The sequence below is a fragment of the Rhinoraja longicauda genome, chromosome 22 (genome assembly GCF_053455715.1).
Source record: "Rhinoraja longicauda isolate Sanriku21f chromosome 22, sRhiLon1.1, whole genome shotgun sequence".
Lineage (NCBI taxonomy): Eukaryota > Metazoa > Chordata > Chondrichthyes > Rajiformes > Arhynchobatidae > Rhinoraja > Rhinoraja longicauda.
Window position 1 is genome coordinate 9,803,852 of NC_135974.1, and position 23,377 is coordinate 9,827,228.

The following is a 23,377-nucleotide window of genomic DNA, read 5'->3' on the forward strand; positions in this document are numbered from 1 at the left end:
CAGTGTACTATGTTTTACAAATCTGTTGTGCTGCTGCAAGCAAAAATTTCATTGTTCCGTTTCAGGACATCAATATACTAAAACTCTCATTTGTTTGTTTGTTTGTTCGTGAACTACAGCCAAAACGGTACACGATAGCGCGACAATTTTAGACCCACCTTGCTCACCGTTGTCCCTTTGGTGCGAATGGAAGAAGTTTCATTGAAATCGGTGTTATATTTTAAAGGTTATCCACATTTTAAAGTTTAAATCTATTTCCTAGGGAGGGAGGGAGGGAGGGAGGGGTGGAGGGAAGGGGGGAGGGTGGGGGAATAAGGGGGGTTGAGGGTGATGGAGTGGGGGGGAGGGGATGGGGGAGGGGAGGGGGTGGGGGAGGGAGGGGGGTAGGGAAGGGGAGGGAGGGAGGGGAGGGTGTTGCATCAATGTAGGAGAGATTTGGGCCCAACGGGTCCACTTGGTCTAGTATGGCAATAAAACGCTCTTGACTCTTGTGTGCTTCAGAGACATGGACTTGCTAACGGGGGCATCTAAAAGCACTGGAGATATGGAGAAACCAACAGTGTAGGAAGGAACTGTAGATGCTGGTTTACACCGAAGATAGACACAAAATACTGGAGCCAACAATGAACCATTCTACATTTCCTTGATCGTTGTCTGCTTTGATCAGTCGTTTTCACACATTGCCCTTCCATATCTCTAGTTTCCCTGTGCCCTGATTCTCAGTCTGAAGAAGGGTCTCGACCCAAAACGTCACCCATTCCTTATCTCCAGAGATGCTGCCTGTCTTGTTGTTACTAAAGAGACCAACAGTCGGGATAAGTAAGTCAATGTCCGCAGCCTCTCCCAGACCAGCAGCATCCACTTCAAGGTTGCCTCTGATGGCAGGCCACGGTTGTTCCCAAGCCCACATTCCTAAAGTAGACACTGCTCTGTCGAGCTCCATCATGGCAAAGGATGGAGGATACACTTCAGGCATGCTCTCCTTTGAAAAATGCAACATCCTCACTGAATTGGGAGAATCTTCAGTCAATAACTGCTCAAAATGGAGAAGAGACATCTGGAATGTCAGTGAGACCCTTGAGTTGCTTGTCAGGAGCCTGTAGAAGCTCGGACAAAATGTCAGAGGGTTTGTAGGATCTCCAGTTGGATCCAGCCATCCATCCCCTAGTGCGCCTCCTGCCTTCTCACCAGACACCTCCGATCCCTGAGAACTGGACTAGAAGCCATACATCCTCTCCCTCTGGCACTGCCTAATGGGAAAGAGAAGTAAGTGATACCAAAACAATGGGAGATGCTAAATAAAAACAAGTATTCTTATTCTTTTAAACCATTTTTTAATTATTTATCTCACTTGTAGTTCCCTCTGGCGAAGCACAGATTTTAAGCTATTCTCAGAATACCAGTCACCCTCAATCAGCCACAGAAAAAAGCCATCTCCCTTTGAGAAATATTAATAATATTACCTGGGCAGCAAGACAGCTTTGTGACTACACCATTGCCATCATCACATTTTCTGGAGACACAAGTATAAATAGTAACATTTGCAGGAGAATTATTGTTACGCCCAAAAGGTAGAACCTTACACTTGCACATTATTCCGGAAAATAACTGGCTAACAACATCTTTATTTTTTCTCACAGTGAATTTTCAAGAGTCCAGGGCATGGAGAGATATAGATTATATGCAGGTAGGTAAGAGTAGGTCTTGGCATCATGTTCAGCACAGGCATTGATTAATCACTGTACTGTTCTGTGTTCTATACAGACAAGAATAGGATGAAATGCCAAATGTTAAATCCAGTTATCAAGTTACACATTCCATTGTAAATGAGCATGCTTTGACCGTTTGAGTGTTACAAATAATGGTGAGAGTATTTCATTGTTCTTGCAGTGTCAAGCAAGGTGGTTACATCCTTTTAGCATTTCAGTGGAATCTTGGGTGATCATAGATGGACACAAAGTGCTGGAGTGACTCAGTGGGTCAGGCAGCTTCTCTGGAAAAAAAAGGATGGGTGACATTTTGGGTGGAGACCCTTCTTCAAACTTGAGTAATTATATTGCTGAACAGTGGATTCCTAAAGTTTTTCAGATTAACAGGATACCTTTCTATGATTTACTTACAAAATACCGTTAAATTTAATACTTCTTTCTTACAAAATATTATTAACAATATGTACTTTAATTATCGCTAATATTACTCTGAAATTTCACAGATTATAATTTTTGTATTTATGCTGTTTCTTAAAACAAAAAAATAGTGTGATCCACCTTTCTTAGTTTCAACTCAGAAACCGTGGCCAGTTTAATAAATACAAGATTTACTTAATACCCTGGTAAAAGTACCATTTTAATACAAAATTACTTTAAACAAAAATCAAGTGCAGGAAGGTTGCGATGTTCATTTGATTTAAAACTTTAAATTGATACAGCGTTTCATCTATGGCACGTTTTATTTGGGTTGGTAACCGGCTTGTATTAGTTTCCATTGTGCTTCACAAACCTCTGGGGAAATATCTTGCTCCACCTGAAACCCCTTCTTTGGGTAATCCCGAATTTGTTCAAAAACAGCTGGAAAAAGAAAAAAACAAAATTAAAGTTGAACCAAAGACTCATGATAAGTCTACGTATAAAATAGCAATGACATTGAACCAAAACCCAGACGAATGCAAGACAAATAGGCATGGTGATATTCAAAGGAAGGCAGGGAATTTTTGGCAACATTTTTTCCTTAACTGACTTTTTTTTAAAATGTATTCCAAAGGCTGAAAATTTGAAATGAAATTAAAAAGACGCGGTAAATTCTCAGCAGGCCAGGCAGCATCTGTGGAGAGAGAGAAAGAATTACATTTTCAGATTAATGACCTTTCATCAGAAATTCACGATCTTTCAAAATTCTCTCTCCACAGATGCACTCAAACCTATTGAGAGCATTTCCACCATTTTCTGGTTTTATTACCAAAAGCAGAACATGACATTCATTTCATTTGCTGTTGTAATAAACTTGCTGTGTTTCCACATTTACCAACACTGGATATGCTCCATGTATAATGCTTTAGCACATCCTGACAGCTGCAATACATGCATCTTATTAAGGCAAGTTCCATCTGTCGTTAAATTAACACTTGTCTAAAAGCTAATTCCTGTGCATTAGCTATTGAAATGTTTCTAGATACTTAAATGTTGTGAGTACTGGCCTTCCCACCCACTCACAGAGTGTGTCCCAGATCCCACTCATCCTCCAGGTGATAAACATCCTCCTCAGATTCCCTCCAAATCTCATCCCTCATCCTATACCTGTGTCCTCTGGTTTTAGACAGCTCTGCTGCCTACTCTCTACCCTGTATCCAGCCCGCATAATGTTGTTTAGCTCCAATTGGGCACATAGGCAGAGGAGTGATTAATGGAATTTAATGCCGATAAATGCGAGGATTTTGGGAAGTCTAACCAGGACAGGGCCTTTGCAGTAAATGGCAGGGTTCTGGGGAGTGTTGTGGAGCAGAGGGATCTAGGAGTGCAGATACATAGTTCCTTGAAAATGGCATCACAGGTAGATAAGGTGGTCAAGAAGGCTTTCAGCACATTGGCCTTATCAGTCAGAGTATTGAGTATAGAGGTTGGGATGTTATGTTGCTGTGTAAGGTGCTGGTGAGACCACAGGTGGAGTATTTTGTTCAGTTTTGGTCACCCTGCTATAGGAAAGGTGTTATTAAGCTAGAAGGAGTGTGGAGAAGATTTACGAAGATGTTGCCAAGACTTGAGGGTCTGAGCTATAGGGAGAGGCTTGGCAGACTAGGATTGGATTCCTTGGAGCATGAGAGGATGAAAGGTGTTCTTATAGAAGTGTATAAGATCATGAGGAGAACAGATAGGGTAGATGGGGTAGGGTACTTAGAGTAAGGGAATCAAGAACCAGAAGATATAGGTTTAAGGTGCGAGGGGAAAGATTAAATGGGAATCTGAGGGGCATCTTTTTTACACTGAGGTTGGTGGGTATATGGAATGAGCTGCCAGAGGAGGTAGTTGCGGTAGAAACTATGCCAACATTTAAAAGATATTTGGACAGGTTTATGGATAGGAAATGTTTCGGGGGATATGCGTCAAACACGAATAGTCTGACTAGTATAGATGGGGAACCTTGGTTGGCCTGGGGAAGCTGGGCCAAAGGGCCTGTTTTCATGCTCTATGACTCTATGATTCCATCAACGTCCTCTACTCCAAGGAAAACAAACCCAGCCTATCCAGTCTCTCTTCACAACTAAATAGTTCATCCCAAATAACATCGAGAGGAATCTCCTCAGCATGATCTCCAGTGCAATCAAGATATTTCTATGTAGTCCCATCATCAAATGCTCACGAGTGTTCACACATGCAAATAGTTAATGTCCTCAGTATATACACGATAAAATAAGTTATGAAGCCAAATGTAATGTTCGTAGAATGACGTTAATACTCCCAAGTTACTTCAGCCTGAAGTCTCAGTGTGGAACAGTCAGTTTGCTTTCTCAGCTTACCTAACATATACTCAATTAAGTTGTCCATATTGCCCACATGCTTGTTTGGGTATTCATCAAGTTCCATTATTGGAGACGTGACAATGGCCTGCACATTCTCTTTGTCTTCCGGCCACTGGCGAAGGTAGGTTGCATAAACACGACGTTCCATAAATGGTTGTTGGACTAGAATAATCCTCTTCACTAGGGAAAAATAGAAAATCCACAACACAATTCTGGGCAACAAGTTGCATTTATATAAACCCTTTTTTAAAAAGTTGCAATGTGCTTCACTGAGGCAAAAATAGACATGAAGAGAAAGAGGTTAATCGATTTCCATGAAGCCATGACTACAGATTTCTGGAGATAAAAGGGAGGCAAATGGACAGTCATCAGTGTTGATAACCAAATCATAGTATGGTATGAAAATAACATTTCAGAATGTGACCCCAGGATGAATCAAGACACTATGAACATGAATGGACAGAGGGAGAAAGATGAGAAGAGAGAGAGATGGGGAGAGAGAGATGGAGAGAAAGAAATGGGGAGAGAGAAATAGAAAGAGAAATGGGGAGAGAGAAATAGAGAGAAAGTGAGATGGGGAGAGAGAAATAGAGAGAGATGGGAGAAAGAGAGAGAGAGATGGGGAGAGAGAAAGAGATGGGAGAGAGAGAGAGAGAGAGAGAGAGAGAGAGAGAGAGAGAGAGAGAGAGAGAGAGAGAGAGAGAGAGAGAGAGAGAGAGAGAGAGAGAGAGAGAGAGAGCATGAAAGATAGATCATGAAAGAAAGATGTACAAGCTTATGTCTGAAGGGTGGCTGAGGTGTTACAAGATCAGTCTACAAAAGGTCGGATGCTCTTGGAAATTAATGATAATTGTCTGGTTTAAGTCTGGATAAAATGATTAATATTCCAATGGAATAAATTGAAACAATTTTAAAATAATTGTTAGAAATTTAGAAATATTAACCATTTGTGGCGATGAAACAATGTCCTGAGTAAATGAACATCCAACACCTTTCAAAATGGAGATGCACTCATGTAACATGAAGTGAGTGCGTGTTACAAGGTGACCAAGGTGTGATGTGATATTAGTAGTAATCCTAGAACTGATAACAGTGTTCATTTCCCTACTGGGCAATGCCATCAATCTGCACAAATTACAAATTAAAGTTTTTCGCAGTGATTTACTTTCACTCATGTTTCTTTGTTCCATTTCACTTCCTATTATTTTGAGACAGTTGTAGTCCCTTCTCTTTATTTGTCATCCATTACTTTATCAGATGTCATCTCCTAATGCAGTTTCAATAACTGCTTATCATTTGGGAATTTCTTTCAAACAAATTTTCCAAATTGATTTTCAATTCAACAGTCCCACCCTGTTAAAGCTTCTAATTGTTTCTGTCACAGAAGTCAATATATCCACCTCTTAATTTTATTTTCATGATTTTGTTTTGTTCATTCCCAGAGTAAGATAAGATGGCAGGGCTGCATTTAATTCCATCTAAAATCCCATTGCTTGCTGTGGACAATAAACTTACTGTGTATGTCAACCACTTTTTTTTTGTATTTTGCTCTCTGTCCATTAGAAGTCAATATAATTTGCAGGTTTAGTCAGTATATTTTCAGGCCAATATCGTTGCACTATTGCTTTGATACAGTTTTGATTGAAATTCTTTTGGATGCTATACATTGAGGCATAGCACAGAATTATAATACAAATATCTATTTATCTCCTGCAGGCTGAGTCCAATACTGTATAGATCCAAATAACCTATTATAAGGATGCTAACTAAGAATTCAAAAACCTATCTGGTCCCAGGAATGTATTAGCTTCCAAACTGGTGAGCGTTATAGAGGGATCTAGGAGTGCAGGTACATAATTCCTTGAAAGTGGCAACACAGGAAGATAGAGCAGTCAAGAAGGCACTTATTGGCCTTCATCAGTCAGAGTACTGTGTATAAAAGTTGGGATGTTATGTTGCAGTTATACAAGGCATTGGTGAGGCCACATTGGCAGTATTATGTTCATTTTTGGTCACCCTCTTTGAGGAAAGATGTTGTTAAGTTGGAAAGGGTGCAGAGAGATTTACGAGGATGGTGCCAGGTATCGAGGGGCAGGTTTACTCCCCTATGAGGGGAGGTTTACAACCTGTGTTGCCACTTTCAAGGAACTATGTACCTGCACTCCTAGACTTTATTCCTTGGAGAGCAGGTGATCTTATAGAGGTGGTGTCAGATCATGAGAGGGATGGATAGGGTAAATGCACAGAATCTTTTACCCAGAGCCTTTGATTTGAGACTGGCATGGTAATCTCCCTCCCCAGATGTTGCCTGCCCCGCTGAGTTCCACCAGCTTTGCTCAAGGTTCCAGTATCTGCAGCTACTTGCGTCTCCAAAAGCAATCAGTATGTGCTCTCACTGGCAGCTCCAATCTGCCAAGCTCATGGCAGCATATTTGAGTGATAAAAGAATCAGGTTTGAAATGCATAATGGAAGACACGATGTATATGAATGATTATTTTGGACAAAATTTGAGGCTTGTTATATACAGATAGGATTTTTTTGTAGACAGTTATCCTAAACTCTCTTGTACAACATTGTTGATTTGGCATTCTGTGGGCCTCTTTGTGGCTTTACAGCACAGGAAACAGAAAGCACAGGAAAAAGGGGAGGAAATTGAATGTATTAAAAATAGTGTGTTCCCAGTGGTTCAATAACCATTCAGCTCAAAGATTGGGGTTTAGATGTGTAAAGTTACATTTAATCCCCAAGTCTTTGCTACTGTCTAAAGTCAAGGGGGCAGCATTGTTGATATTTTCATTATATCAGCTATTAATAAGGTCATGGAGTCATAGGGTAACACAATGTGGAAACAAGCCCTTCGACTCAACTTGCCCACACCGACCAACATGTCCCATCTACACTAGTCCCACCTGCCTGCGTTTGGCCCATATCTCTCCAAACCTATCCTATCCACGTTCTCACAGGAGATGAGTATAAAAAATCTGTAACAGTTGTACGAATTATTTAATGGCACTAAATAGAAAAAAAAGGCATATAAAATATAAAAGATATGCCAGTCATGTGATCAGCTTCTCGTGGGGAGGACCGCATCAGAACAGTGGGAGTTATTCAAAGGAATAATTGTAAAAGTACAGAGGAAGCATGTTCCCCTAAAGTTTAAGGGTGGGACAAACAAGTCCAAAGAACCTTGGATGTCGAACGATATACTAGGATTGATTTTTTTTTAAATGGGGGCTTTTGGAAGGCATAAAGAACTTAAGGCACAGGCATCATTAGAGGAATACAGAAGGTGTAGGGCGGTTCTTAAAAAAGAAATTAGGAGAGCAAAAAGGGGCCATGAGATAGCACTAGCGGGGAAATAAAAGAAAATCCCAAAGTGTTCTATAAGTATATCAAGGGTAAGAGGATAACGAGGGAAAGAGTGGGGCCCATCAGGGACCATAGTGGAAAGCTGTGTGTGGAGCCAGAGGATGTAGGAGATGTTTTAAATGATTTTTTTGCATCTGTTTTTACGAGGGAGGAGGGCGATGCGGACTTAGAAATGGAGCAGGAGGGTTGTGATGTTCTTGAGCATATTGCTATTGACAGGGAGGCGGTGCTGGAGGCTCTGGCAGGCTTAAAAGTGGATAAGTCTCCAGGCCCTGACGAGATGTATCCCAGGATGCTGAGAGAGGCAAGGGAGGAGATTGCGGGGGCTCTGGCACAAATTTTCTGAGCCTCTCTTGCAACGGGGATGTACCAGAGGACTGGAGGATAGCTAATATGGTGCCATTATTTAAAACGGCAGTAGGGATAAACCTGGGAACTACAGGCCGGTGAGTCTGACATCGGTGGTGGGGAAGCTGCTAGAAAAGATTCTGAGGGACAGAATCAGTCTTCACTTGGAGGATCGAGGGTTAATTAAGGATAGTCAACATGGCTTTGTTAATGGAAGGTCGTGTCTGACTAACTTGATTGAATTTTTTGAAGGGGTGACCAAGGAGGTAGATGGGGGTAGTGCAGTGGATGTGGTATACATGGATTTCAGTAAGGCTTTTGACAAGGTCTCACACAGGAGACTAGTCAAGAAGGTAAGAGCCCATGGGATCCAGGGCACCTTGGCAAAATGGATAAGAAACTGGATTAGTGACAGAAGGCAGAGGGTGATGGTAGAAGGTTGCTTCTGTGACTGGAGGCCGGTGTCCAGTGGGGTGCCGCAGGGATTGGTGTTGGGTCCCTTACTGTTTGTAATCTACATTAATGATCTGGATGTCAACGTACAGGGCATGATCAGCAAGTTTGCAGATGACACAAAGTTAGGGGGGGTGGTGAATAGCGAGGAAGGGATCTGCAAGCTGCAGGAAGATATAGATGAGATGGTCAGATGGGCGGAGCAGTGGCAGATGGAATTTAATCCTGAAAAGTGCGAGGTGATGCACTTTGGCAGAAATAACTTGGAGAGGGAGTACACCATGAATGGAAGGACCCCAGGGAAGATAGGGGTACAGAGGGACCTTGGAGTACAGGTACACAAGTCCTTGAAGGCAGCAGGACAGGTGGACAGGGTGGTCAAAAAGGCATATGGGTTACTGGCCTTCATTAGCCGGGGCATCGAATATAAAAGTAGGGGGGTAATGATGGAATTGTACAGAACACTGGTGAGGCCACAGCTGGAGTATTGTGTACAGTTCTGGTCACCACATTATAGAAAGGATGTGATAGCTTTGGAGAGGGTGCAGAGGAGATTCACCAGGATGCTGCCAGGGATGAAGGGCCTCGGCTATGAGGAGAGACTGAGCAGACTGGGGTTGTTTTCCCTGGAGCAGAGAAGGCTGAGAGGGGACATGATCGAGGTGTACAAGATCATGAGGGGCATAGATAAGGTAGATGGCGGGGAACTTCTTCCACTGGTGGAAGGTTCAACAATGAGGGGACCTAGATACAGGGTAAGGGGAGGGAGGTTTCGGGGGGATGTGAGAAAGAACTTTTTCACCCAGAGGGTGGTTGGAGTCTGGAACTCACTGCCTGGGGTGGTGGTGGAGGCGGGAACGCTCACAACGTTTAAGAGGCATTTGGATGGGCACTTGAAATGCTACAACATTCAGGGCTACGGTCCAAATGCGGGAAAATGGGATTAAAATTAGACTGTGTTTGGTAACGGGCGGCGCGGACACGATGGGCCGAAGGGCCTCTTTCTGTGCTGTAAGACTCTATGACTCTATGACTCTATGTACATAGATGTCAGGGGTTAATATGAAAGTGGATATAGAATAGAAAGAATTTAGGAACATTTGAGCTATGTTACACACTTGAAAAAACCCCACCCTTTTAAAAAATAACTACATTAAATGCTAAAGGATGCAGACCATATATGATATGACTTAGAACCCATCTATGCCAAAGAAGCATTGCATTTACCTGATTTTATAATCATCTATCTGGCAGTCCTGGTTAAATATCCTAATTAAAATATGTCAAAATACAATCATTAAAACATTTCCAACTTAACAATATCTTTCCTCTAAGAGGGTGACCAAAAATGAACATAATACTGCAACTGTGCAATTAAAATATTACATTTTCTTTGTATATTTGAGATGCAATTTTGTAAACTCAAAAGTCTATTCTATGTCTAAACTGTCATTAATGCACATGTTTTTTCCGTTAACTTCAAATAACATATCTTCGTAGCAGAGCAAAACTTAGAAAAGTGCGACACATATGTACATTTTGGGTGCTTTCTGCTGGTCACAGTAAATTAGTTGTTCAATTTTATTTTCTTTGCAGGGAAATATGTTATAAAATTGATTAAGATGAACCTATAGCAGTTTTGGAACATATTCTTACTCTTGATCAACCTTTGTCCATTGCAGTACTTGGCTTTGAAGATGATCAAAAGACTGTGTCTGCTGAAAATCTGAAATAAACATTGAAAAAGCTGGACACTCTCAGCATGTGAGGCAGCATCTGTGGAAGGAGAAACCAAGTGTATTTTGAGGTCAAAGATTCTTCATCGGAACTGGAAAAACAAGCACGTTAGTTCAAGTGGCGGGGATTGGGTAAAGCCAAAACTGTCATCGAAATCCCATTCATGGAAATGTCTGATGAAAAGATTAATTCATGCCATTAAAGAGGTGGAAGAAAACAAACAAATCTTTAGTTTAGTTTAGTTTAGTTTAGTTTAGAGATACAGCGTGGAAACAAGCCCTTCGGACCACCGAGTCTGACCAGCAATCAGACTAGCACCACTTTAACATTTTTACCAAAGCCAATTTAACCTACAAACCTGTATGTCTTTGGAGTGCGGTAGGAGACCGGAGCACCCGTGGAAAACACACACTGTCACGGGGTGAGCGTAAAAACTCTGTACAGACAGCACCTGTAGTCAGGATCGAACCCGGGTCTCTGGCGCTGTAAGGCAGCAACTCTACCGCTGCGCCACCCTGCCACCATGTTAATGGCCACATAAAAGCTGCAAAATGCAGGTCAAAGCTTTTGCTGAAACCCAAAATCAAAAGGAGAAGGTTAGAAATGTCCAGCAGATCAGTGACTGTGGAGAAGAAAAAATCTCTGGATTTTCCTCTCCACAGATGCTGCCTGTCATGCTGAGTGCTTCAGCAATCTGTCATGGCATTACTTTTAAATGATTTATATATTACTTGAAACCTACTAAGTGGTTGAAAATCAATACTGTAACAACATGTAATAGTTTTTTCCTTCTATTGGTTATCTTCGTGTTTACTCAGAAACGTAACTGATTCCAATTTACATTTTTGCTCCATTTCTTCAGATTTTAAACTTTAGAGATACAGTGCGGAAACAGGTCCTTCAGCCCTGGGAACTAGATGGCTGGAAGGATATGGATAATGTATATGCAGCTAAGATCAAGTTAACTTGGAATCATGTTTGGCACAACCAGTGTGAGCTGAAAGGCCCGTTCCTGTGCTGTACTGCTCCATGTTCCATGTTCTAATGCACTAGTTTTCAAAGTGGTTGTCATGATATGTTAAAAAAATTGGGTGGCGAAAATTATTTTACTGACTGTTCAACCTCACATAGAAGGGACTAAGGGAACGTGAGCAAGTCGACCCTCCCCATAAGTGACATCCAGCAGTGAAACATGCATGAAATATCATTCCCCTACAGTCTTTCAGGACTCAATCTAAGTGCTTAGATTGCATCTACAATTAGTTATAATTAACTAGTTACAATCATCCAGATACCTTTTTCAATGTTGCGAGAGTCCTTATCTCTACAACATTCACGGGTGAAATGTTCCAGATTCCTACGACTCCCTGGATAACTTTCTTCCCCTCAAATTTCCTCTAAACCTTTTAATCCTCACCTTAAACTGTCGGCATTCTGTCTTCTTATATCTCAAGTATATTAAAAGACATACAATTCTGAAACAATGGTTCACAAGGGAATGCTTTCCTTTCATGCCCTCGTTCCCAGAGAGCTATAATTTCAGCTCGCTTCTCATTCTAGTTCTCATATTGACCGGTCCTGATCATTTGGTGGTAGCCTGCTGCAACTGTAGCTGCCTTTGTCCTTGAGAAACTGGAAAATGGGTTGTGGATTGGCATCCATCCATCTGCAAGAGATGATGGTGCAGCTTTAGCATTGTCCTGCTTGTGGTTGCATTTCCTGCTGTGGCTGACTAGGCTGGAAGTCCTCGATCATCATTTTTAATACACGTCTTACATGTGGTGATGACAATGTTGACCTACAAGACAGTATTTTTATACCTTTGCATGAATGTAGTTTCTCAGCATGGATAGGATAGTGTTGGAAGGAACTGCAGATGCTGGTTTAAACCGAAGATGGACATAAAAAGCTGGAGTAACTCAGGCTGATATTTACCTGGGATATTCTTTTCCTTCAGCGTTTGATATGCAAACCTTATATTCTCGCCTGTATTTGTGGCCTTTGTTTCCAGCACAATCTTGTCAACAGGAACGCCCAATTTAATTGCATTTTCGGCAAAAATGTCTGCCTCCGCCTTATGCCATACACCTGTGTGTAGCAATCGTAGTTAGGTTAGTGAAGTCAACTTATAAATCACTTACACAATGAGGAAGTAGATATTTGCATTATCCATCAGCTATTTTCACCAATCCGTTTATAAACACACAAGTTGTGAGCAGGAGTAGGACACTCACCCTGTGAAGCCTACTCCTCAAGTCAGTCCAATCCTGGTTGTCCCGATTGTAATCTAAAATCCATAAACCCACCTACCCTTAGTAACAACCTCCCAACCCACTTACCCCCAGTAACAACCTCCCAACCCACTTACCCCCAGTAACAACCTCCCAACCCACTTACCCCCAGTAACAACCTCCCAACCCACATGCCCCCCCCCCCCCCGCCCTTCCACCCCCCTCCATTTGAGAAAATGGACTAATTCTGCTCCTATGTTTAGTTTAGTTTAATCTAGAGATACAGTGCAGAAAAAGGGCCCTTCGGCCCCACCGTGCCCGCACCGACCAGTATTCACCCATTCACACCAGTTACATTTTCCCATCCGCTCCCTGCACACTAAGGATAATTAACAATGGCCAATTAACCTGCAAACCTGCATGCCTTTGGGATAAGGGAGGAAACCAGAGCACCCGGAGAAAACCCATGTGGTCATAGGGAGGACGTGCAAACTCCACACAGACAGCACCCAAGGTCAGGATCGAACCCGGTCTCTGCTGCTGTGAGGCAGCAGCTCCACCAGCTGCGCCAGTGTGTGGCCCCTATATTCTTGTATGACATTTTGCCACAGACAAAGTTTGGAAGGCCATTTTAAAGAGGATATTGTTGCCGTCTCAGATGGCATGTGTCTAGATAGGATTCACAAAATGGACACCAGCTCGTTAACTCGAATGAATTCTTCCTGGATTTGATACAGCAACATTCCAGCTAGTGTCAAGAACAATCACCTGCAGCAGCCTGCAAATCCATCCCACTGGTCTTCCCAACACTTGATCTCAAGTACGGGCTGTACATCAGTACGTACGTCAAACCAGGATGGGCACCTGTACAGCACAGCATTTTATATTTTCATTTTAATTCCAGAACTGTATCCTCCAAGAACTGTATGAAATGTCAGCTCAGGTTATCCTCTTAAATGGACACAAAGCACTGGAGTAACTCAGAGGGTCAGGCAGCATCGCTGGAGAACAATGATGGGTGACATTTCAGGTCGGGACCCTTCAGACTGAAAATAGAGGGGGGGGGGAACTGGAGGTAAGAAAAGGCCAGAGCAAAGAAGGGCCAGTAATGGATGACCAAGGAAGGGTGGAGCCCATATTGGCCCATTGTCAACTGGGAAAGAGGTGATAACAAAGCAATACAAGGATGTGAACAGTGGAACTAGCAGGACAATTAGAGTGGGGAGGAGAGAGAGTAAAGGCAGGGGTTACTTAAAATTAGCAAAATCAACATTCACATCGCTGGGTTGTAAGCTGCCCAAGTGAAATATAAGATGCTGTTCCTACAATTTGCATGAAGCTTCACTCTGAAATGGCAGGCGAGGTACTTGTACCCAGTGCCTTCTGAATCAGAGATGAGAATATAACCAAACGTTGACATCTACATAATTATCCGTTGCCCTGAGGGAAATTTAAGGTTAAATGTTATTTGAGATAGAATCCCACCTCTATTCTGGTACTTTGGCAGTTAATAATTTTAAATATTGTAATTGATGCAATGAATTGACATTGATTTTACAAATCTACCAAATTGTCTGGAGGAACAGCAGCTCATATTTTGCTTGGGTCGCTTGCAAACCAGCGGTATGAACACTGAATTCTCTAGTTTTTAGTAAATTAATCTCATAATCCCCTCCTCCCCCCCTCCCTCATCGAGCCTTTCTCCTTCCAAGTCGCTTTCAAAACTTCCACAGTTTTCCACACTGTTTCTCTTGAGATCACACCTTTCCTGGCCAAACATGGACCTACCAGGCAACACCCTGCCTGAGGTCATTTGTATCTGGCTTCGATCGGTACTGGTCTTTTCCCACCTCCAGCTCTTCACTTCCCCCTCACCCCACCCCCACCCCTACTTTCAGTCTGAAGAAGGGTCCCTTAAACGTCACCCATCCTTTTTCTCTAGAGATGCTGCTTGACCCATTGAGTTACTCCAGCACTTTGTGTCTATCTTTGGTATGAACCAGCATCTGCAGTTCTTTGTTTCTATTAAATTTTCCAGTATGGGACGTAAAGAATTTGATAAACTGAGATTGCCTGTGAAATTCTCATCCATTTGTGAGTCTGACTCAAAGGTTGCCTGGTGCTCTCTGACACAGCATTGCTGAAAGGTTTTGAGGACTATTGATCTGAGTGTGGGTGGTAAGTCTGAGGGCAGAGCCAGTGGTCAAATGTCCTGTACCTGACATCCAGCATGCTCCTTGCCCATACACAGCAGGACAGAAATCCAGAATGTGTTGCCATGCCAACATAAACCAGCCATTGCTCCCTATGGAGTTCCCAAACAGCTGTCAACATGATTCAACTCACAATGCAGTTTCTGTAACCCCCTTCTGGCCCCGACAGTCCTCCCCATCTCAGTAACCCTCTCCAGCCACTACACCCCCTCCATGTCTCTGTAATCCCCTCTGAGTCCTACATCCCTCCTCATCTCTGTGACCCCCTCTGGCCCCTCGATCGCTCCCCATTTCTGTGACCACCTCCGACCCCTACATCGCTCCCCATGTCTGTAACCCCCTCCAACCTCAACACCCCACCCTGTCTCTGTAACCCTCTCTGGCCCCAACATCCCCCCCTTTCTCTGTAACCCTCTCTGGCCCCAACATCCCTCAGTCTCTGTAACCCTCTCTGGCCTCTCCATCCCTGCCCATCTCTGCAAGAGTCCCTCAAATGCAGCAAATGAAAATTAATTTTCTTTTTCTTTTAATCTGCTATTGGGATGTCAGCATCAGAAGAAAGGCCAACATTAATTTCCAATTCCCTAATCACCCTCGATAAAGTGGTGGTGAGCTCCCTCCTTGATCCACTACAGTACTTTGAATATCAATCCTCCTGTGTGTTATTGGATACAGAGTTCCAAGGATGGTGAAGGAACGTCACTGAGTTTCCAAGTCAGGAAGCTGTGCAGGAAAACTGCAATATTACATTATGAACTACAGCAAAAGAGATTGCAGTAGCGCCAGAAGAAAATGTGAAACTGTTATGCAATATTGTTTGATTGGAGTATAATTTAATTGTACTACCTCTTACCTACAGTATGGTTCCCCAGGTAACCAGTAAACAATATCAGCGGAGCCCAATCTTCCAGATAAAGATTTGCAGCTCTTTCAGCCACACGAATATCATGGCACCCCAGGCCAATAATTACATCACTCTGGAAGAACAAAGACTCTCAGTTAGCCTGCATGCATTTACCATCAGCGTTTCCCCACATCAATTCTATACGGCAACAACACAAATTATTAACATGTTATCAGAAAACCAAACTGAGCAGCAAAGTAACGCACAAAACTAATTGAGGCACAAGGAACGACGGATGCTGGAATCTTCAGCAAAACACCAGCCCTCCCTTACCCCTTTACCTAGTTCCACCTACCACCCACTAACCGTTTCCTTGACTCTTCCCACTCCCCTCCCCTTTACCTAAGCCAATTCACCTATAATTAACCTGTAGTGTGGAAAGAAATTGGAGTACCCGGAGAAAACCCACGCGGTCACAGGGAGAATGTCCAAACCCCGCACAGACAGCACCCGTAGTCAAGATCGAACCCTGGTCGCTGGCGCTGTCAGGCAGCAGCACAATCGCGGCGCCACTTTGTCGCCCCGGAGTTGCAGTTCTTCCAGCAGTTTCTTTGCTGCTCCAGATACCAGCATTTCCAGTCGCTTATGTTTCCAAATGCAGAAATCTTCATTCCAATTTGTGATATAAAGAGAGAGGTGCAAGGAATGGAAATACCACATCTGTGCATAAGTTTCTAAAATGGGGCTGAGGTTACATTGCAATAGTACCTGCTTCAGATTCATGTTTGTACTGAGTTGTGTCCCCTAACAAAATCACTACTAAAGCAGAAAAGTGTTTCTCCTGCTGGCATCAATCTCTCAGCACAAAAGTATTCGGGAAAGTTTTAACCGATATGGTTTTTGTTATTGAAGTGTTTGATTCATTGCGATACAATCAAGTCCAGCTTCCATATTCTGTGAATACCCGGGCTGGGTCAGAGATGAATAATATCGTGGACGTGGAAGGAGGCAGGATCTTTGTTAAGGAGAAGTTGGCAGATTACAAAACTCAGCATAAGGAGGAGATGAAGCTTCTAGCATGCCCCAATCTGCAATGGTAGAGCCGGTCACTGGTCAGCAGACCCAGTGGACCGCGGCCTGTCAGGGGGGGAAGCCACCGAGCCAACCCCTCCTCATCCCCCAAAGACCAGAGGGACCAGGAGGATGGAGCCAACGACGTCGGATGCGACGGGCGAGGAGCGAGGCTGGTGGGAGAGGGAGGTCGGCTGTGGGAGGTGCCCCTGGGGCACAAAGGTGGCCGGGCCAGGAGAGGACCGCTGCGTCTAAGGAAGGCAATGGCTGGAGGCCCTGCATCAGTTGGAGCTTGCCTGGATTGGGCACCGCTCATAAGAACTGGGACGCGGACTGGACTTTGAAAATGGTACCAAAACATGGTGCCTCTTGCATGCGGGCTCAGTGAACTATTTCTGTACACTTGCTAATTGGGGAATGCGCTTAGGAATGGCATTGCAGTACTGGACTGCATGTAAGAAAATAATTTCACTGTGCATTTGCACATGTGATAATAAAAGCACCATTGAACCATTGAAGATGGCAGTCTGCTTCACACAAAACAATGGCCGTGATGTGGGGTGTAACCATTGGGAGTAAATGGAGCAGGTGATGTAATTTTTACAACAATTAATCCTTGCAACGATCTGTGTGTGTTTTTCCTGCCAATCAGGAGCAAATCTCTCTTACCTTCACAAGAGGTTGTCCCAGTTTAAGGTAGTTCCATAAAACCTGTGCCCATTTTTTGCAGTCATCATCCATTCCACTCACACCATCTCCATCACCTAAAATAAAACAGCCTGAGATGTTTCACGGCAAGTTTCGTGAGCAGGTAGCATATGGAAGTGCAATTAGTTTCCCCTCTCATTGCAGCTGCCAGTGTCAGGTTAGCTAGTACATGTTGAGCATAATGAACAGTCTGCAGACCCAAGTATGCTGCCAGCAGTCACACTGATACACAAGAACTCTGCAGGTGTATCCTTGTGTGTATCTGTACTTCCTCGATAGTCAATCAGCCTTCCAGCAACACTCTCTCTTTATCTGTCTAGGAAGTTCAATAGACTACAGCAGAACATTATGTATAAAATGATGAGAGGGATAGATCGGGTAGACACGCAGAGTCTCTTGCCCAGGGTAGGGGAATCGAGAACCAGACTGCATAGTTTTAAGGTGAAGGGGGATATATTTTTATATGAATCTGAGGGGTAACACACAAAGGGTGATGGGTGTATGGAACAAGCTATCAGAGGAGGTAGTTGAGGTTGGGACTGTCGCAACGTTTAAGAAGCAATTAGATAGGTACATGGATAGGACAGGTTTAGAGGGAAACGGGCCAAATGCAGGCAAGTGGGACAAGTCTAGATGGGACATGTTGGCCGGTGTGGGCAAGTTGGGCTGAAGGGCCTGTTTCCACACTGTGTGACGATGACACTATAATTCTATCTAAATAATGCTGGACGAACAGCTATAATGCATCCAAAGTAAATTCAAACCCCCCTCCTAGGCTGTGTCCATCAATTACCTGCCATGCTTTGTCCTACCTCTCTCCCTTTCCATCATTCTTCCCTCCCCCTACAATCAGTCTGAAGAAGGGTCTCGACCTGAAACGTCACCTATCCATGTTCTCTGGCGATGCTGCCGGGCCTGCTGAGTTACTCCAGCACTTTGTGTCCCTTTGTTTATTTACCTGTATCTTCAGTTCTTTGTTTCCGCATCAAGACATGAGATGATATTTGAAGAGAATTTAGAGGAAGTGCTCAGAATTTTTTTAAGTTCCCAACAAGCACCTGGAACCATTTGCATCAACACTTTCCAAACCAAAGGTGTTTCATTTTAGCAAGGACAGCAATGTTACTGTTGGCAGAAACAAGGAACTGCAGATGCTGGTTCACAAAAGGAAACAAAGTGCTGGAGTAACTCAGTAGGTTAGGCAGCATCTCTGGAGAACATGGATAGAAACATAGAAACATAGAAAATAGGTGCAGGAGTAGGCCATTCGGCCCTTCGAGCCTGCACCGCCATTCAATATGATCATGGCTGATCATTCAGCTCAGTAGCCTGTACCTGCCTTCTCTCCATACCCCCTGATCCCTTTAGCAAAAAGGGCCACATCTAACTCCCTCTTAAATATAGCCAATGAACTGGCCTCAGCTACCTTCTGTGGCAGAGAATTCCACAGACTCACCACTCTCTGTGTGAAGAAATGTTTTCACATCTCGGTCCTAAAAGACTTCCCCCTTATCCTTAAGCGGTGACCCCTGGTTCTGGACTTCCCCAACATCGGGAACAATCTTCCCGCATCTAGCCTCTCCGACGACGGGTCGAGATCCTTCTTCAGACTATTGGAATTCATTTCAATGAGATGCAAATCCTGGTGCTCTGGACTCGAGGGTGTCAGATGAGAGGTTAAAGGATTTGAACCAGAATCTGAATCCACCCCTCCTCAAATCCAAATCTACACTTAATCTTTAAATTCAGACGACTAAAGGTGGTTGTTGGTGAGGCATGTTTGTCACTTCAATCTCTACACATACCACACCACATGAGACAGAATTTGATGCCAAACAATTTGTATTAAGTGTTCAGAGGCAATAGACAATAGACAATAGGTGCAGGAGTAGGCCATTCAGCCCTTCGAGCCAGCACCGCCATTCAATGCGATCATGGCTGATCACTCTCAATCAGTACCCCGTTCCTGCCTTCTCCCCATACCCCCTCACTCCGCTATCCTTAAGAGCTCTATCCAGCTCTCTCTTGAAAGCATCCAACGAACTGGCCTCCACTGCCTTCTGAGGCAGAGAATTCCACACCTTCACCACTCTCTGACTGAAAAAGTTCTTCCTCATCTCCGTTCTAAATGGCCTACCCCTTATTCTTAAACTGTGGCCCCTTGTTCTGGACTCCCCCAACATTGGGAACATGTTTCCTGCCTCTAATGTGTCCAATCCCCTAATTATCTTATATGTTTCAATAAGATCCCCCCTCATCCTTCTAAATTCCAGTGTATACAAGCCCAATCGCTCCAGCCTTTCAGGCAATGGTAGATAAATGATTAATGGCACCTTCCAGTAAACCTGATGCCCTATACCTGTGATTAAGGAAGAATCACTTCTCTTTCCCATTTGGAATTTTAAAAATAAGTCTAAACGTTGGATTATTTTTGTTTGTCGTTTTAAAATAAAACACCCCAATCTTACGGATCTTGTGAAAAATCAATGGCTTTTGGAGTGAATTTGTGTTCGCTCGCATCGACCTCCAGAGGGATTTTGCAGAATAATCTCTGCAATGCGCTGTGTTTAACAAGCCCTCGCCCTCCCTCCCTCCCAGGCAGGTGGGAAATCAAAACAATGCATTCTTATGGAAAACAAAGTGTGGAATGAGAAGGCACGGAGCTGGTTTACCTGGTCATTGGGCTGGAGGAGGAGGCTGCTGGTTCCAAAGTCTGCCCTCCCGGCTGGGGACCATTGCAGGATCCCGGCCGCCCCGACTCCAGGCAGCCTCAGCTTGCGTTTGTTTGCATCAGTAATTGTCATCTGACTTGTCAGTGAGCCGAGATGAGTTGCCCTGATTTCAGCTCTTCTCGATCAGCGGCGGCTTAGCCTCGCGTCGGGAAACTGCGGACCCTGTTTTATGGAGGTGGTGGGGGTGGAGGGGAGGGGAGGGGATCGCCCCTAGCCCAAAGCCCATCCAAAACCTCTCCCGCTCCAGAGTCAGTGGAAACAGACGCAGACATTGACAAGGCAGAACGTTGAACCAGATCACCGCACGTCAAGCTGGCAGTGGGTGGAACATTGAAACATGAACAGAAAATGCCGAAAACGTTCAGCTGGTCAGGCAGCATCTGTGGAAAGAGAAGCAGGAGTTCGCCGGCTGGAGCTTACACTTCCACATGACACATTGAGTGGTGAACAGGCAGGATCTGAACCCCATCCCTTTTCCCAAAGAAGGATCCCGACCCGAAACATTGTCTACCCAATCCCTCCCACTTGACTCGCTGAATTCCTTCAACATTTTGTGTTTTACTGAAGACTCCAGCGCCTGCACTTTCTTGTGTCTCCCTTTCTGGCCTTTGTTGATGGATTTTGGACATGAAACATTAACCCTGTTTCTATCTCCAGGCACTGGCTGACCTGCTGAGTGATGCCATCGTTTTCTGCCTGAGATCCCAACATGGCAAAAGATGAAATATAAATCCTCTGGGTTTACATTAGTGGAGAAAGGATATAGACAAATATATATTTGTCTAAAGAAGGGCTCTGACCCAAAACATCACCTATCAATGTTCTCCAGAGATGTTGCCTAACCCGCTGAGTTAGTCCAATACGTTGTTCATAAATTATAGGAGAAGAATCAGGTCATTCATCAAGTCTTCAATGCCATTCAATCACGGCTGAGCTATCATTCCCTGTCAACTCCATTCTCCTGCCTTCTCCCCATAAACTCCTGACATGTGTCCTAATCTAGAATATGTCAATCTCCACTTTAAAAATATCCATTGACTTGACCTCCACAACCGTCTGTGGCAATGAATTCCACAGATTCACCACTCTCTAACTGAAGACATTGCTCCTCATCTCCTTTCTAAAGGTATGTCCTTTTATTTTGAGGCTATTGCCTCTGGTCCTAGACCAGATATTTGTGTCTATCTTCTAATCTTGTTTCATTGAAGCTAATTGCGGAAGAAACTGACAGCATCACCAGGCCTGGCCGACCTCTACATCACCGACATAGTGCCATCGCCAGGACAACTGGCCTTTTGGGGCCAAGATAAGACTGCAATTTTAAGTGCTCGATACTTCAAAGCTACATTGGCACTAGAAATGTGGTGACTCTTAGTTTAGTCTAGAGATAAAACATGGAACAAGGCCCTTCGGTCCACCGAGTCCATGCCAACCATCGATCACCCGTTCACATCTCATCGACTCCTTCCACATCAGGGACAATGTACAGAGGCTGATTAACTTACAAATCCACATGTCTTTAGGATGTGGGAAGAAATCGAAGCTCCCGGAGAAAACCCACGTGGTCACAGGTAAAAACATAGAAAATAGGTGCAGGAGTAGGCCATTCGGCCCTTCGAGCCAACACCACCATGCAATATGATTATGGCTGATCATCCAAAATAAGTACCCCGTTCCGGCTTTATCCCCATATCCCTTGATTCCCTTAGCGCTAAGAGATAAATCTAACTCTCGCTAAAAGGTTGAATAGTTCAAGGGTTCGATGGTTCTTTATTGTCACATGTACAGAGGTATGGTGAAATTCTCTTTTGCATACAGTCCAGTAAAGTATTAGCATACCTCGGCATAATCCCCAATTACTACAAAGCGTGTAGAAATAGTCCACTGAAACAGTATACAAGAATTGCCAAGTTTGGCACCATTTCAAAGGGCAGTCCAGTCCGTGCTCTCGAACTTCTGAAGCACCGCATGATCTAGGCGAGCCCCAGGCTGCTGCAGGGAGATTGGTCAAACATAGGCAAATGGGACTAGCTGCGGTGTGGCATCTTGGTCGGTATGGACGAGTTGGGCCAAAGGGCCAGTTTCCATGCTGTTTGACTCTATGACTCTGTGGTGGTAATGAGGAGGAGCCCGGAGAGGAAAGTACTGCGTTGTAACATGCTTGGCACTGCTCAGTCAACCCCAGCTGCCACATGCCTCACGTTCTACATAGGACGGCACAGTGGTAGAGTTGCTGCTTTACAGTGCCAGAGAACTGAGAACGGAGTTTGCACGTTCTCCATGTAACCGCGTGGATTTTCTCTGGGTGCTCGTTTCCTCCCACACTCCAAAGATGTACAGGCTTGTAGGTTAATTGACTTCCGTTAAAATGGTAAATTGTCCCTAGAGTGTAGGATAGTGTTAGCATATGCTTGGCACGGCCTTGGTGGGTTGAAGGGCCTGTTTCCAAGCTGTGTCTCCAAGCTAAGCTAAACTTGTTAATTGCCATTTCACTCTGATTCCTGCATAATTTGATCTTTTCTTTTGTGTGAACAATGAAGATCATCAGTGGCCTCCAAAACCACCAAATGTTACCAACAGTGGAGGAATGTATAGGAAGGAACTGCAGATGCTGGTTTATCCCCAGCCAACAATGGGCCATTATGGATTCCACCCTCCCTGAGGCCATCTGTCGGTGGCCTTGATTTGTTTAACTTTCATGTGGAGTAGCATTGGTTCCATTTTAGTGCATTATTCTGCAAGGAAAATGTCATCACATTGTTTTTAAATCCACTAATTACAATGCCCCATTTTCTGGGTATTTATGCCATGTTTAATGCAGCAAAGGGTGAAATCCAATTTAGAGTCGAGTCTGACAGCGTGGAAACAGGCCCTTCAGCCCAACTTGCCCACACAGTTCAACGTCCCATCTACACTAGTCACACCTGTCTGCGTTTGGCCCATATCCCTCCAAACCCGTCCTATCAATGTACCTGTCTAAATATTGCGTTAAACGTTGCGATAGTACCTGCCTCAACTAGCTCCTCCGGCAACTCGTTCAATACACCCATGAACCGTTTGTGTGAAAAGGTTACCCCCAGGTTCTTATTAAATCTTTCCCCCCTCACCTTAAAACCTACGCCCTCTAGTTCTTGATGCCCCGACTCTGGGCAAGAGA

At 44.0% G+C, this 23,377-nt stretch overlaps 1 protein-coding gene across 3 annotated transcripts; it reads right to left on the reverse strand.

The window, feature by feature from the left end:
- Window positions 1-1,333: 1,333 nt before the first annotated feature.
- LOC144604381 (uncharacterized protein SCO4629-like) lies at window positions 1,334-20,416 on the reverse strand. 3 transcript variants are annotated; one of them, XM_078418709.1, is made up of 7 exons: window positions 20,161-20,383; window positions 17,450-17,544; window positions 15,719-15,842; window positions 12,357-12,509; window positions 4,511-4,693; window positions 2,500-2,567; window positions 1,334-1,993 (listed from the first exon to the last, which is right to left on the reverse strand). In XM_078418709.1, exons 2-7 carry the CDS (start codon window positions 17,519-17,521, stop codon window positions 1,973-1,975), a joined length of 621 nt encoding a protein of 206 aa, XP_078274835.1. In that variant the 5' UTR covers window positions 17,522-17,544; window positions 20,161-20,383; the 3' UTR covers window positions 1,334-1,972. The 3 variants fall into 3 exon arrangements, with proteins under 3 accessions (XP_078274835.1, XP_078274834.1, XP_078274836.1); XM_078418708.1 differs by lacking the exon at window positions 1,334-1,993 and having other exon boundaries at window positions 2,001-2,567; window positions 20,161-20,391; XM_078418710.1 differs by lacking the exons at window positions 1,334-1,993; window positions 12,357-12,509 and having other exon boundaries at window positions 2,001-2,567; window positions 20,161-20,416.
- Between the last annotated feature and the right edge of the window lie 2,961 nt (window positions 20,417-23,377).